Raw genomic sequence first — 17,390 nt, 5'->3', positions numbered from 1 at the left:
TAATAAATAAACAAATAAATAAATAAATAAATGTCCATATAATCAAATATACATGTGTCCTAAGCATTGATATACATTCATACATATAAATAAATAAATACACATACTAAAGACACCCCCCCCCCCCTACACACACACACACATATATATATATATATATTATCGAGGACATTATAGTAAATTAACTAATATAATCTAAAATATAACCCTTAACCAAACAAAGTAATATTATATTCCACAATACAAACCAAACACATCAGGTAATTTTACATTCCTAAAATCTCACATTACCTTCCTGAAGATAATCCTATTACTTGGGGTAATTCAAGAATCCGTGAACCAAACGCTGCTCCTAAAGGTGATAGATTAAAATATCTAATTAATTAGATCCTGCCATATTCCGATTGTCCATTTGAAGGAGAATATTAACTAACTAATTGATTGGACTTGGTCATTATAAGATGACTTATGAGTTATTATGAGCAGCATACAAGAACAGTAACTCTAGACGGAGGGGACCAAGCTTGATAAATAAATAAAAGGAGAAAAACAAAGAACCACACCACGTTGCACCTAGGAAGGAATGGAGTATATAATTGCATCACCAAATTCAAGAAAAGCATACTCTAATTAATTAGGAGAATTTCAGCATCAACTCTGCAACTCCAACTAATTCTTAAGAAATAACTTCCTTCAACATCTCTATTTGTTATTAGATCCACATCCAATGGCATAAACTGCCTTTTATGGAACTATATCTAATAATCAAGTTGAATAATCAAGTTGGTATGCCATGGACCTAGGTTCACCTTGAGACGGACCCAGATTCATGTTCACAATTTTAGAACTTTATGCTCCTAATTTTTTAACTTTATATTCATAATTTTTGAACGAGCAAATTCCACTATTAGTCCTCGACTATTGTGGCATTACCACATTTAGTCCTATTCTCTTAATTTTTGTTATATTACATCCTTGATTTTGAATAACTTCCACTTTTAGTCCTTGACTATTGTGGCATTGCCACATTTAGTCCTATTTTTTAATTTTGTCATATTACATCCATGACTTTGAGTAACTTCCACTTTTAGTCATTTGACTATTATGGCATTACTACATTTAGTCCTACATTTAGTAATTTTGCCATATTTCATTACTTTACTGTTAGAATTGACAAAAAGTAGTAAATGTAGTAATGGCATAATAGTTAAGGACTAAAAGTAGAAGTTGCTCAAAGTCATGGATGTAATATGACAAAATTAAAAGAATTGGACTAAATGAGACAATGTCACAATAGTTGAGGACTAAAAGTGAAAGTTGTTCAAAGTCAAGGATGTAATAATGTAATATGACAAAATTAAAAGAATAGAACTAAATGTAGCAATACCACAATAGTCGAAGACTATAAGTGAAATTTGTTCTTTTTGAACTTTATATTCACAATTACAGAACTCTATATTCACAATTTCATAACTCTATGTTCCACAATTTAAAAAATCTATATTCACAATTTCATAACTTTATATTTAATAGCGTAACACAATTTTTGAATCTATATAACAAAATTGTGATATTGAGTAACATAATTTTGTATATTAAGATTTAAAATTGTGAACATAGAATTTTTAAATTGTGAACATAGTCCTACTCCACCTTCCATAGCATAATTTACCCTAATAATCAGTGTGTATTCCTGAATCCTGATGTGAAATACTAATACCTGCCAGGGTATTGATCATCATTTCATTTCATTTCATTTTTTATAAGCAAATACCAAACCCTTCATTAGTAGACTGCAGTCATTAATACCAAGTTTAAGGGTATGTTTGGTTCGCGGAATCGAAATCGAAATGGGAATTGGGAATGAAAATCAAATACTTATAATGTTAATGGATTTTGGTAAAAGTATTTTGCATATTTGGTAATAGGGTGGAATTGGAATGATTACCAATATTAATTAATGGGAATAAACGTTTTAAAAATACAAAAAAAAAACAAAAAAAAAAACAAAAAATCAAGGACTCAAGGCAATTGATCCTAATATAATGACAACCAAAGCACCAATATGAACAAAAAAAAAAATCAAAATAAAAATCCAAAAGCACTAATTCAAACTTAGAAATCATATTACTAATAAGATGGAATGATACCATTTTTAAATTAGGAATGAGGTTTTTAATAGGAGTAATCAAATCACATAGTTGTGTTTTAAAAAGTTGTCAACCAAACACTAACTATGATTTTGATTCTCATTCCTAGTGTGTAAACCCATGAACCAAACACACCCTAAATAATAATAGCCTATAAAAATAGGAGTGAAGTAAATTCTGAGACAAATTTGTTTTAAGAGATGGGAAGCTTGACATTGTTTTTGTTAAATGGCATTCTGGTTAGTAAAACCTTCCTCCAAATAAAGAAAAAGGTCATATGTACAACTTTTGAAAGGTCATATGTACAACTTCCAAAAGGTCTGGACAGGAGAAATCATGTCTATTTATTGAAATGAATTTACAGGTGAAATGGGGTTGGTCCCCTATCAGGTAAATTGATTAGGAACTACATGAAATGGTTATGTACAAGGAAATAGTTTCTGAGCAGAGGATGTGCACCTTACAGTCTCTTGCTTGCTTGCTTTCATTTTCTTTTCTTTTTTTTTTTGGCAATAAGTAGAACACTTTCATTCACTGATGTCGAAGTACTTTGGATCAGATGGATACTGATATTCCACATGTAACTGCAATGCCAAAATAAGACATCCAACTAAGGTGCATAATAAAGAGCAGAGCATATGATTTCCAGATAATTTGCAAGACATTACCTTATCCATAATCCATCCAAATGCAATCCAGCCAATTTTTTATTTATATGATTAGTTTTTTTTATGGATTAACAGATCTTTTGTTTGGATTTGTCTCATCTAGCCAGGCCTCTGCTTCTTTTCTAGAAAGTTTCTTTAATGAAAATGGATATATAAACTATAATCAAAATGAAATTTTGAATTTTATACCAAAACAATTGAGAATGAAAGAACACAATGCAATATTTCTAAAAATAAGTGCATTGAGCCATTGATTAGTTTGATTTTACCAAGAATATAATAGAGTTTCATGCATTATTTCTAGTGCAAGGATGAACAAATCTATAAAAGGCTAAATCCGTAGAATTAGTGAATTTCAGATCTCATCTAGTTCCTAAATGGAGGTTGAAGAATAGAAGCAATTAATTAGAAACCCATTTTGCTCTTGTTACAAACTGCAAAGCTGATAAAGGCATTCATCCTAACTCATGAGTGCATTTAATAGCAAAAACTCCTCCTGATTTGTTACTAATCCTTGTACACATGCATATTTACAAATGCTTCAATCAAAAGCAATATTGATAAGACAATGCAAAACGTTATGATACATACCTTGCCTTCATCAGCATCTGAATGACGTTGAGGAAACACGACTCTCATGTCATTGTACAAGTAGAAGCGTCGCTCCCCTTCAATATCCATGCCATTTTTTGTGGGTACAGATGAAGGGTCAGATTTGCACCTCAGAACCGTTTTAGAGTTTCTCTTAGAGTAAGGGCACAAGAACCGGATATGGAGAGCATAGCGCAGAACACCTGTACCAGCTGCATTCTCATTTATCTTTGAAGGGCAATCTACAGATTTGCTGCCAGTTCCAGCAAAAGGCCAATCAATGCCCTCTACAGCACCGCTACTACAGTCATTTGATTTCCTACAATCTGAAAGTAGCTCACTAGATTGCAAAGAATCCCCAGCCTTTGTAACGGGAGGTTGCCTTCCATCACTTTTCCCCTTAGCATCCTTATGGCCGCCTTTGTCCGTGTCCAAAGTTATCTTTTGTCGCAGAAATGTCTATAAATAAAATAGATTTCACAGAGAGACATTCCTTATTAGATGACACACAACATAAATGTGCATTCAGACTTATGAATAGTAGTAAATTCACAATATAATAGAGACAAAAGGAAACAATAATATGTAACATCCAGGTATCATAATTCATAAGTAGACAGAGTAGACTGAAAACTGAAATATGGCCTTCAACAGCTGGATATGCAACAAGGATTCAACAGTTAGAAATATTTGCATCTTTTTAGTTTATACGCAAAATGGGCATATCCTTATGCTTAAACTATTTTAGTAAGCTTGCAATGAACTACTCTGTATGTTTGGCAAGCTTGAATTGGCTTAGATGCTTAATCATAGATAGCATGCACCAAGTACTACTCCATACTTTCCAATTGGAAAAAACATGGCCAACATAAGACTAGTTAGTACCAATTCAAATAGTCAAATGCCCAACAATTAAGCCAAAAAAGTGAAATTTTACCCCAAATGGGAAAAGGGAAAAAAATGAATAATTAGAGTAACACAATAAATGCATGATACTGGCTTGCCAGATTAAAATGAATGAATTGAGTAATATAGGTGAAATATCTAAATTAATTAGCATGGTCACTTTTTGATAACTGATTCATTCAATACCACCAGCCCATTCAATCTGATTTTAAAAAGTTCTCATCCTAAACAAGTATGTTCACTCATAATGGAAGTTGTGTAGATCTTTAGTTCATCTTGCAAACACAAAATGTTCTATACTTCTATTAAGTAATTCAATCAACCCACATAGGCACTAATCTCAATCTTATTGGAAGTTAGCTACATCAATTCCATTTCTCCATGTAATAATTTTAATAAGTGCTAGTCCATCATAAACCCTTGAGTTAGCATATGTTTCTTTGCAATTAAAATCCATGAAAGTTACGTTAGACCTCTTCCTGCCTTCTCCTATTACCACACGATAAAACTCTTCCTATATAAAGCCCCATTACCCAAAATTTGACATGCCCAAATCAGCTTCACAGAATCCCTCTTAATTTTTCCTCAATAAGGGCACTTTTCCTTTTTTCAAATAGTCATTTTTAACATGATCCTTCATTGTATTGCCTTCATTGTTATCACAGTCATATTGTAGAGAGATTGCCACTTCACCATTCAACACTTTCTCCAACAAAGTATTGTTGTCCCAGTCATTACTTCATGACCTCATCTGATCAATCCCCTTCCAGTGTCCTTGGAAGGCTGAAGAAATTGAATATATCCACCAATTTATGCATCAAAACTGTATAGAAAGAATGTGAAATTATCCATGTAGTCATTGAGTCTGTCTTGGATGATTTTTGTCATGTTTAGCCTAATCTGCTAATCATGTACAGGGAAGAGAAGTCCGCCAAAAATGCAAACATCTGATCAATCCCCTTCCAGTGTCCTTGGAAGGCTGAAGAAATTGAATATATCCACCAATTTATGCATCAAAACTGTATAGAAAGAATGTGAAATTATCCATGTAGTCATTGAGTCTGTCTTGGATGATTTTTGTCATGTTTAGCCTAATCTGCTAATCATGTACAGGGAAGAGAAGTCCGCCAAAAATGCAAACATTTTCAACAAGTTACATGCAAAGGGAAGAGGGAAAGGGGGAGGGGAGACCAGTTGATGACTAGATGCATTGTATCAAGACAAAACTAGAATACATTTTGACCTACCTTGGTCCCAGCAGGCATGTCAGTCAAATCATAGTTACAGAAAAATGTATGAATGGGAGTCCTTTCTGGATTGCTGAGAACCTGTCAAATATTTCAGTTATTAATGTAAAAATCATCTTCAACGCAATATCAGAGAAAAATTATTAAGTAAAAAACAAATATAAAATATAAAAAAATCAATGAATGAAATGCATAGAAGTATAAGACAGGCAAATGTTTAGCTCAGCTGCTCAGCTGCAGGGCAATCAAAGATCAACTACTGGCAAAAGTTAAAATTATGTTTCTGCACTCTACTTCAGCATGTTTAGGAACAGTCTTCATGCTCTCCAGTTACATTCTCTTAACATATTAAAGACAGTAGAAGAATTATTACAAACTGAAAAATAAAGAAATAACAATAACACTATAACATGAGTGAATTAGTGCCACTTTTGGCCACTCAAGTATAGTCACATCTCCACTTTTAAGCCTTGTTTGGCAACCAATAGTTAGCAGATTGGTTAGCGGATAGCGGATTGTATTAGCGGTTTGTAAAAAGATGTTTGGTTTAACATGTAAAAAGACCTATAAGGACATTGCTACAACTACAACTACAACAACAACAACAACAATAATAATAAGATTTAAAAAAAATTTAAAAATAAAAACAATACAAAGGGGAGCTTGAGTACAGGCTCCCCTTTGTAATTTTGTTCCCACATCGGTGGGAAATGAAATGAGGGGCATAAGAGGAGCCTCAACGGCCCTCATTGTGTTACTTCCCATCCAATGTTGTCCCACATCGGATGGTAAGTTAAATGGAGCCTCAAGTCTCCTCAATAAATGAGACTTGAGGCCAAAACAATCAGTTTAATTTTTTTTTTCTTAAGGGTGTTTTGGGGAAAGAGCTCTCTTTCCCCAAAATGCCAAACCCCAAATGCTGCTAAAAGCAGTGTTTGGGGATTCAGCAGTTTGGAGCAAAACCGCTACTCCAAACCACTGATTACCAAACACCAATATGGTCAAATCAACCAAATTTTGGCATATCCGCCATTTACCAAGCAAGGCCTTAGTCTTTCAATTATAAACTTGACAAAATTTAGCCCCTTGACTTTTTCAAATCAACCAAATTTGGTCCAAAACGACCAAATGCCCTTACTTTGTGGATATTCCATCATCAACCTTCAGCATTTGAAGATGTTTAAGACATTTTGGATTGAGTTTTGTTGATTAAAAAAATGTCAAGGTACTACATTTGGTCAAATTGATACTCAAATACTAAAAATAGAAACGCCACTACAGTTGATGGAACAAAAGAAAAATTAACTTTAATTGGAAATAAGAGAGCAAATTGTTGGAATGCAAGGATCAGAACTTGATTCAATCTCCAAATTCATATTTCAAATTGCGAGTATAAATTATAAACATAGTGATGATAAGTTTAAAAGGTTTGTTACACTTTTTAAATAGAGAGGTTGAAGAGAAGCAAAAATTACTTTCAAAATTATCATTCCCAAATCCCAAGTTATTAAAAAAAGTGGAACCAAGAAGAAGAGAGTAAACAGTTAAAATAATCTTCATTTTAATGTTTGTGCTCTAGTGTCCAACATATTTAACCGCAGAAGTGAAATAACTCATCTATGCAAAAACTTTCATCATCAAATTAACACTTAGATTCTAAGAAACTTGAAATCAAAATAATTGTTTGGCCAAGTGATCTTCTAGTTACATCATATATTACTTTTTACAAGCATATTGCGAATAATCCAACCGGCTTATTAGTCGGATACTCTCTCCTGCCCATTTTATATGTTACATCTCATTTTATAAACAGCACCATTCCTTCCCTAACCACTCACCCACAGGCCACAGCCCTAACCAAAAAGACTCCATGTGCTGCTATCATGAATTTGAAACCAATGGCAGTACATGCAAATGGAAAGGATGAGACACCAGTATTTAATAAGAATCTAAGATCTTCGAACTCAAGAGTGGACACATTTAAGTATTAACCCATAAGTACAAAGGGTCAGACCATACTGAACAAAAAAACAAACAAACAAAAAAACCAAAAGAACAAAATACTGGCAAGACAAAAAATCTTCCTGTCATATCTTCTAGTTTCCTTTGCATCTAAAGTGTCTCAATGTCTGGCTTGTCTAATTTATGCTTCTGCCAGTAAGTTACTTTACATTATTATTTCCATTAAATAAGATAAATCTTATTCTACTTTCAAAGAGTTAGTATCAAAGGATGGACAGAGGGCGAGAGTACCAGTTGGATACGCCCTTTCATAGGTATACGCAGCCGACCATTATTTGTCTTGGAGTCATTAATGCTAAGGCTTCTCTTCATTTTAGAGCCTTTACACTCATTAGTTAAGAAATGTCCTCCAAGATCTATGGATGAGTAATACACCAAACAGTTGCCACCATCCACACTCGTTACTGCAAATGGAAGTTTCTTTGGATGTGGAGAGAAATTCCCTCCAGAAATACTAAGGACAGCAAGAAAACCTTCAATTTTCTGCAGGATTAAATTTAAAGATTTATAAGCACCTTGATAATAAGCTCTTTATCCTGTGAAAAGAGAGAATATATTTTCTAAATACTAAACCTAAGAAACTAAGCACCACAATTATTAAGGCAACCAACCTGGCTAACAGTTCCTGATGCCAAACGACCGGAAAATAGTGACTCCTCAAATGAGCCAACTAATGACCTTCTTACAGTAAGTCCACTGAGGGATCTACCTAATCTTGTACGCTGACTTGTTTGGATTGAATTCTGTGCCCATTGTCCTCTCACTTCATTCACACTGTCAAGAGTGAATTGTTCAAAGTTCATAGGAAAATCTTCAACATCTAAGTTAGATTTGATTTCCATTCTGGAATCGTCTTCTTTTTCAGAGGACAAAGCATCTAATAGATTCCCATCAAGTGACCGTTTGACATCATATTCCTCCCAAACATCCCTATGCCATTTAGAATCTCTTATCCTCCTACAACAATTAGGCCCAAGAGGAGAGAGAGAAAGTGGTGGAGAGTATGCATTTCTATTCACTATGTCTATCCCTCCATTTTGGAAAGGCATTTCAGTTACTTTTCTATGAAAGTTTAGTTCGGAGGAAGTAGGGGTAAAAAGACTCCGAGAGAGAGTCTCCTCATCCTCAAACAAGGGGCCATCTGTAATAATGAAGGAGTTCATCTTAAAATTTTCATCTGGAGAGCAGCTCTCTACCGAGGCATATTGAGTGGACCAAGCTTCAAAATTGCTTGAGCTTCTTATATTTGCTTTCTTGTGTTCTTGTGAGGAAATTTTATGGGTGCCATTCCTTAAATAGGAAGTACTCCTAAAACTAGTGCTACCACCAATGTCTAGATATTCACCAGAAAATTGATCAGAAAGAACCATGCCATTCAAAGGTGACAATAACCGTTTCCTAACAACAGAGCCACTGGTCTCTGGTGTCTTGTCAGTAATGCTAACTGCAGCAGATGGAAGAATACCATCCAACGGGTTTGGTTCGAACAAATTGGCTGGCCTATTAGATGCTTTTGACTCAAAACCCACAATCCTTGAAGCAGGATTATGAATTTCCCTTCCAACATTGCAAGCAAAGAAGCCACTCTTTTCAGCAGAATCAATTCTCAATTTATGCATGCTGGTTATACCATCTTTATGAATACTGAGAACATCTGGATCCTTCAAGACATCCCTCGATGAAGTGCAAGCAAAATCTGTGGTTGTTCTACTGCTTACTTGGCCAATGTGCACCCCAGTCATATCACAGTTGCTTGCAGCTACAAACCTAGCTGGAGTTTGTGCAAATGTGCTCAAGGATGTAGCAACTTCCTCGGCATAATTATCAGTTGCTACTTGAGGCACACCCATGTCTGCACTAGATTTTTCCTAAATTATTTTCCTAAGAGCCTTACCTTATCCACTAGAATAACTACTCTTTAGTACTTATCTTATAATATTTTCATTGTCCCATGTAAAATCTGAGTAGCTCCAACCCATCACTAACAGAAATGAAGGATCCAACTAGCTTCAGTTCAATCTGCATCAACTAGAGGCGCTTATACAGAAGTGTAATATGCCTAACTGGCTTTCATTTCTATCGGTATTTCGCACCAGTATCTGCCTGCAAAATGTGTCACCGTTTGAAAATCAGATTCAATAGACAATCAACCAGCCAGATTAGAATACATTTTGAAATCAAGTAAACAGCTGCAAAACCTCTGCCTTTGTAACAAGAAATCATAAATCATTCCACAAGATGAAGTGAAATCCTGAAAAGATTGTCAAAATCAAAGTCATCTCTTTGTCGACTGATACTGCTCATTAATGAAGAAATTATTGGAAGTGGAACACCCAATTAGACCAAATATCACTCCTCAGTCACATGAGAAGACAATCCAAAGTTTTTGAAGATTACAGAACACCCCCCAAAAAATAGAGAGTTTGTGCAAGATCACATTCTTATTTAAGCTGGGAATAGCGTATGGAAATTTCAAAAATATTTTCTTGTTTCCCCCATTCAGTCCTTTCAGAAAAAAATTGAAATCCTTGGCTATGAAACAAATCGTCTTAACCTTAACCAAGAGCTCCTCCATAAAGGATCAAAACCCCCCAAAAAAACAAATAAAAAATTTAGAAATTATTTAAAAAAAAAAAAAAAACCTTCGGCTTCAAAAGATTCGCAATTTCTAACAATCATCACCAGTAAATAACCGATGAGACAAATCAAAGGCTCTAGATTTCATCTATTTTTACAATTACAAGTAAAGAGGTGAGAATTCTTTAAGAAATGAGAAAAAATAACACAATGTTCTATCCAAATTGATGACGTAAATCGATACCAGTAAAGCTTCTCCGGATCAGCATCTTCTACAACAACAGTCTACGGCAAATTGAAGCAATAATAACAATTATCAGATGCATATATGCGAATATATATGTATATAATATATGCACAGAAACAGAAATTTCTACGAACTACGAAAAGAAAATATAAATAAATTAAGGAGTATATATTATCAATCAAATATTTCCTCTCTCTCTCTCTCTTCTCTGGTTATTTGTTTAGCTTTTGGGGTTTAATAATATTTTTGCAGAAGGGAGGATATGGATTGGGTATGGTGCCACGATGGTACCAGAACAATACGCCACCCCGCGTGCTCTTCTTTTTTTTTTTTCTGCACTCCTTGTTTTTCTTTTTCTATTTTCATATTTCAACTTGATTTCATTCAATTTAAATTATTAATTGTGTTATAACTTATAAATAATAAGAAAAAGTGTAGGCAACTGAAATTTTATATTTTGTGCAGTTGAATTATCAAACAAAAAAGTATAGGCACAAATTTGTGTGAGACCGTCTCACTGTGAGTCGGGTCGGGTCGGATCGGGTCAAGAATCAAATGTAATACTTATCTGCACAAATGTCATACTTATATACTCAAATGTAATACTAATCAGGAATAAAAATTTTATTACTTATACGGATAAATGTAATACTTTTAAGGAAAACCATCAATTTCACTAGTAATCACCCCATTCCAGAATCAATTGAGCCAACCTAAGCCACCCAAGCCAAGAAGGATCCTCGTTGGCGCCAAGCCATGGATGATGAGTTCGCTGCACTGCTCAAAAATTGGTACCACCACCGAAATGGCCTCCGATTGGTTGCAAATGGGTTTTTAGAGTTAAACGAAAACCAGATGGCACAATTGATAGATTCAAGGCTCGCCTAGTTGCTAAAGGATACTGGCAAGAATTTGGGAGGGACTACTTTGATACTTTCAGTCCCAAGACGCTCATTTGAGAATGTTCGGTCCAAGATGGGAGTCTCTGATGGCTCTTCCATCTTGCGGAGGCGTATTAAGGAATATTATTATTACTGATTAATACTGTTTATTCTTCTTGTATTTAAATCCTTAGGCTCTCTTTAGTATTCTCTGTTAGTTTGCATATAGATAGCTAGTTGTTATCACATTCTTCCTGTATATAAAGGATTGTAATATATGAATAGAATCATCAGTTTTCCACCTCTATTATATTCTCATATACGTAATACAATTCTAGATTAAAATTACTAATCGTAATAATACAGTACATATAATTCTCTGCAATGCAATCTATCTACACTATTAATAAAAACAAAATCTTCAATTTTAACTTTCTGTCCAAAACACTCCTATACTATTAAGGTTTTCGTAATATTGTAAAATATGGCAATATAATTCCTATTTGTACTACAATTGTACATTAAACTAAGGTAATAGAATTTCCAATAAAATATATTCTTTTTTAATTTCGTATTTGTAATACAATTCTAGATTAAAATTATTAATCGTAATAATATAGTACATATAATTCTCTGCAACGCAATGTATACTATCTATACTATTAATAAAAACAAAATCATCAATTTTAACTTTCCGCCCAAAACACTTATATACTATTAAGGTTTGCGTAATATTATAAAATATGGTAATACAATTCCTATTCGTAATACAATTGTCCATTAAAATATGGTAATATAATTCCTATAAAATATACTAGTATGTACACCCGTGTGATGCATGGAATGGGTTTGTTATAATATATTAAGAATATTTGAATGGATATACAATTATTTAAATTATAACATCAAATATTATATAGTGCAAGTGAAGATATGAGTTGGGTCATTTATGTTTGTTGATGTTACCATTGCTTGAATTCGAGTAAATAATTGCTCAAATTAATAGCTAATGTGTACATATAGGCATGCGGTGTTGTAACTTTAGAGATTTTATATATCATTGTTAGGAATTTTTAGATATTGGCCTATTGTGCTCGTTCTCTGGCAACTTAGTTATAGTAATAAATTGCTATCCTAATTCATTTGTATAGATGATATATTTTTTGTCTAGATATATAGCAACTTTATCATTTTGAAAAAAAAACATAATATCATCGATTATATTTACACATTATTGAAAACCTCTTTGTAGACGACATTGGAAGTCGCAACACAATCTTGTCCATCCTCGTCTACCGCTAACACCTTCAGGCCATTAGGATGACTGACTCGGGAGAAAGCCACATACAATTGATCGTGACTAAAGACCGGTTTTTTTAGCAATAACCCAACGTGAGTTAGTGTATGGCATTGGCTTTTGTTTATAGTCATGGCATATGCAAGCATCAACGAGAATTGTTTACGCTAGAACTTGAAGGGCAATCTCGTATCAGAAGGACTAAGAGACATTCGGGGGATAAGAACTTTGGTCCCTTCATGTGCCCCATTAACTATTCTTGCTTCGATAATGTGCTCTGCCAATCTTGTGATAATGAGCCGCGTTCCGTTACAAAGACCAAGAGAGTGGTCTATGTTCCGCAATAACATAATAGGTGCACCGACCTTTAATGTCAATGAATGATTAGGAAGACCCGACAATCTCAAACTATTTAAGAATTCAGGAGTGTCTACTTCTAATAGATTTTCACTGCCTGATTCTGCCTTACACAAAGAGTCACAACTTAAATATGTTCGTCCTTCTACAGTACTCATATCGCACATGTACTGATTAATTTGATCAACGACATCTAAAGTCGGCGAGAGGATGGCTCGGCCTTCTAGCTGCGACTCATCAAGCATGCCATATCTCAAGCTTGGGAATGTGCTCTCAACTATAGTTGCTATGGGATCGTGTCCACACTTCAACAAAAACCTTGCCGGAATATCGATATCAGATGAACCATTGTTTACAACCCCTACAATCCCATCTCCGATGTCTGCAATCCATTTTGAAAACCAATCAACTGTATGTCTATCTTCCTCTGAAGCTAAGGTCCGTAGTCTCAAGTTCTTGGTCAGCCTTAATACCTCTCAATTTGTCCACAAGTATGAAGAATTAATAGTTGCTCCGACACCTTCTGGTCTTGTTGCTTTCGAAATAACAGGTAGGATCTGTCTAAAATCGCCGCCCAAAACTACTGTCTTTACACCAAAAGTCTTTTCAACACTACCCGGTATGACGAACCTCAATATGTCCCTCATGGTTTTGTCCAAAGCCTCAAAACAGTATTTGTGTGTCATCGGTGCTTCATCCCATATTATCAATTTGCTCCTTATTATAAGCTCAGCAAGGTCACTACCTTGCGATATATTGCACGTGGAATCTTCGTTCAATGAAAGTGGTATAGCAAATTGGGAATGCGCCGTTATGCCTCCCGGCAACAACAAAGATGCTATTCCACTGGAAGCAACATTTAGAACAATATCACCGCGGCTCCTTATCTTTGATGATAACGTTCTCCATATGAACGTCTTGCATGTTCCCCCGTAACCATATATTATAACAATGTACTAATCCTAATGTATAACAATGTTTTGATGTTATAGGATTTTGTGTTTTAATATTATTGTACTTTTAATATTATTTAATTGTTTTAATTGTTTTAATTGTTTTAATGTACAATATTTTGGGCAGGAAATATGATTTTGTTTTGGAGGATTTTGTTTATATATATATATATATATATAGATTATAACAATGTACTAATCCTAATGTATAACAATGTTTTGATGTTATAGGATTTCGTGTTTTAATATTATTGTACTTTTAATATTATTTTATTGTTTTAATTGTTTTAATGTACAATATTTTGGGCGGGAAATAGGATTTCGTTTTGGAGGATTTTGTTTATATATATATATATAGATTATAACAATGCACTAATCCTAATGTATAACAATGTTTTGATGTTATAGGATTTCGTGTTTTAATATTATTGTACTTTTAATATTATTTTATGGGAAAATGACACTTTTTCCCCCTATGTTATGTGCTTATAGCACTTTTTCCCCCTGTGTTATTAAAGTGGTAGTTTTTCCCCCTGAGTTATTTTAAAAGTGGTAGTTTTCTCCCCTGTAATGTTAAATTGACATTTTTGCCCTTAAAAATAACTATTACATTTATTTTTATTCTCCAACCAATTATTACTAATATGTATGGAAGATCACAGTTCGATACGAACCTAATCGAACACTATAGCAATTGAACTTAAATAGTATAGACGATTATGGTTACGATTCAGAACCGAAAAAATAAAATAAAATAATTGTTGAATTTAGACTATTTTTAAATAAGAAATAAAATTATAAAAATAAATAAATAAATAAATAAGTTTTGATTGGCGGTTCAAAATCGAAATTGGAACCGAACCGTACCGATTTATCAAAATAAGTGTTTGATCATTTTCACTATCTATGACTGTGGTTAAGTTCCGGTTCACGATTCAACAATTATTTCATTTTATTTTTTCGGTTCTGAATCGTAACCAGAATCGTACCTCCATACTATTTCGGTATGATTGCTACAATGTTTGGTTAGGTTCGAACCGAATCGTGATCATCCATACATATAAGTAATAATTTGTTGGAGAAGAATAATAAATGAAATAATTATTTTTAAGGGTAACAATATCAATTTAACATTTCAGGGGTAAAAATTGCCACTTTAATAACACAGGGGGAAAAAGTGCTATATGCACATAACATAGGGGGAAAAAGTGCCATTTTCCCTTATTTTATTGTTTTAATTGTTTTAGTGTACAATATTTTGGGCGGGAAATAGGATTTCGTTTTGGAGGATTTTGTTTTTATATATATATAGATATAGATTCTTCCCAACTTCCCTATTCGTAATACAATTCTAGATTAACATTACTAATCATAATAATACAGTACATATATTTTCCTACAATGCAATCTATACTATTAATAAAAATAAAATCTTCAATTTTAACTTGTCGCCCAAAACACTCCTATACTATATTAAGGTTTGCATAATATTGTAAAATATGATAATATAATTTCTATTCGTACTACAATTGTACATTAAAATAAGGTAATAGAATTTCTAATAAAATATATTCTTTTTTAATTCCATATTCGTAATACAATTCTAGATTAAAATTACTAATCGTAATAATACAGTACATATAATTCTCTGCAACGCAATTTATACTATTAATAAAAACAAAGTCTTCAATTTTAACTTCCCATCCAAAACACTTTTATACTATTAAGGTTTGCGTAATATTGTAAAGTATGGTAATACAATTGCTATTTGTACTACAATTGTAGATTAAAACAAGGTAATAGAATTTCTAATAAAATATATTCTTCCCAACTTTTCTATTCGTAATACAATTCTAGATTAAAATTACTAATTGTAATAATACAATACATATATTTCCCTGCAATGCAACCTATACTATTAATAATAAAAAAAATCCTCAATTTTAACTTCCCACCAAAAACACTCATATACTATAAAAGGTTAAAAAAAAAACAAAAAACAAAATCCCAACCCAATGGTTGATGTTACGAAAATTTTGCATTCGTGCCTGTAGGTGTCGGTGCACACGAGTCAAGCATTTTCAAGTCATTTTGGGATTTGATTTGCACCCCCCCCTTGCGCGCGAGAGATAACCTCTATGCTATACAATTCAATAAGCCTTAGAATGACTTTTGTATAAGTAGTGGTGCAAACCCACTTCCCAAACCAATGTGGGACAAAAGCTACTTGAAAGCTTTTTATCTCCATTTTTCTAACTCAAATGGGTTAACTTTGAGAACCAATTTCTCATTCATCCATTATTCGTTTTGAGCGTACAATATATCAATCTTTTCGTCTAACTACGAAGAACCCGAATCTACTTTGGCCCGACCCAAATTGGAAGTGGACCCAAATATATTTGTACCACAATATAGCCACTAAAATGCCATTTTATGCTATTTTTTCCAACAGTTATTTGTCCAGAGAATATCAACGCTCTACGGTCAACCAACAATCACTCAACTAATTATCCCATTACTCCAAGGTGAATTTTTCTCTAATATAGTTATACTTACTGAATATCAAAATATAAGTGTACCTCAAGATCTTGCAATAAACCGACAAGTAATTAAATTAATGATATATAATGCAATGCAAATTATCTACATACTGCATTTATACACTTATTTTAGAACACTGAATTTTTGTGATATTTGTTGCATGCAATGAAGACTCATACTATAGTTTATTTGTCGATTCTTATATGTTATAAATCGTAATATCATAAGAAACAGATACTTTGATGAAATATGAAGCATGAGTTGTCTACCAATCAATGGTTATGGACATCGCATTTCAATAGTTTGGATGAGCATCATTCCAAAAAGCCATACACTCTATTTGGTAATCTAGAGTGAAGTTTGGATTAATAGTTTAGATATATGATTCATACATTCTTATATATTTTTGTTTATTGCCTGGTGCCAGTATGATGATTTGAATTTTGAGAGCATAGAAACAAGCTCGAAATATGCTTATATGCTTGAATGATCTTACCTCAAAGTTACTACCCACTATCACACAATGCTTTATATTGTGTGTTAGACTCAAGGTTACTAATTTCTCACAATAGTCAGAGACTAGCTTTATATGTATGAAATATTGACAAAAAAAATTAGGCTTTAGATGTGAGTTTTACTTATATATACCTAGTGATACACATGATTTTATACCTTTATTTGCCCCACGATTCAGGAGTTTTTGTTGCTTATTTCCTTTACCTTGATACATTTAAGTCTCGTTTGTGTGTTACATTTGATCAATCTTAGTTTATTCACAAATGAGGAGCAAAGGAAGGATTTTCGGTCATCTCGGACTAGTTTTCGAGACATAAGGATCTACCGCAGGACGGAAAGGAGCAACGGAACACGAAAGGAGTCAGAAGAGGACCAGGGGGCCGCATCACGGCCAGCCTCACGGCCGTGATGCCGTCCGTGATCCCCACCGCGGACAG

At 33.5% G+C, this 17,390-nt stretch overlaps 1 protein-coding gene across 2 annotated transcripts; it reads right to left on the bottom strand.

Annotated features, from left to right (window-relative positions):
• Positions 1 to 2,328: 2,328 nt before the first annotated feature.
• Positions 2,329 to 10,672, bottom strand: LOC116015432. Of its 2 annotated transcripts, XM_031255497.1 has the most exons (7): positions 10,406 to 10,672; positions 9,783 to 9,835; positions 8,196 to 9,687; positions 7,816 to 8,067; positions 5,563 to 5,643; positions 3,410 to 3,868; positions 2,329 to 2,734 (listed from the first exon to the last, which is right to left on the bottom strand). In XM_031255497.1, exons 3-7 carry the CDS (start codon positions 9,432 to 9,434, stop codon positions 2,678 to 2,680), a joined length of 2,088 nt encoding a protein of 695 aa, XP_031111357.1. In that variant the 5' UTR covers positions 9,435 to 9,687; positions 9,783 to 9,835; positions 10,406 to 10,672; the 3' UTR covers positions 2,329 to 2,677. The 2 variants fall into 2 exon arrangements, with proteins under 2 accessions (XP_031111357.1, XP_031111358.1); XM_031255498.1 differs by lacking the exon at positions 9,783 to 9,835.
• Between the last annotated feature and the right edge of the window lie 6,718 nt (positions 10,673 to 17,390).

The sequence above is a fragment of the Ipomoea triloba genome, chromosome 4 (assembly GCF_003576645.1).
Source record: "Ipomoea triloba cultivar NCNSP0323 chromosome 4, ASM357664v1".
In the NCBI taxonomy this organism is placed as follows: Eukaryota; Viridiplantae; Streptophyta; class Magnoliopsida; order Solanales; family Convolvulaceae; genus Ipomoea; species Ipomoea triloba.
Note: the sequence above shows the minus strand (reverse complement) of the source record. Positions and strands in the feature narration are given on the sequence as shown.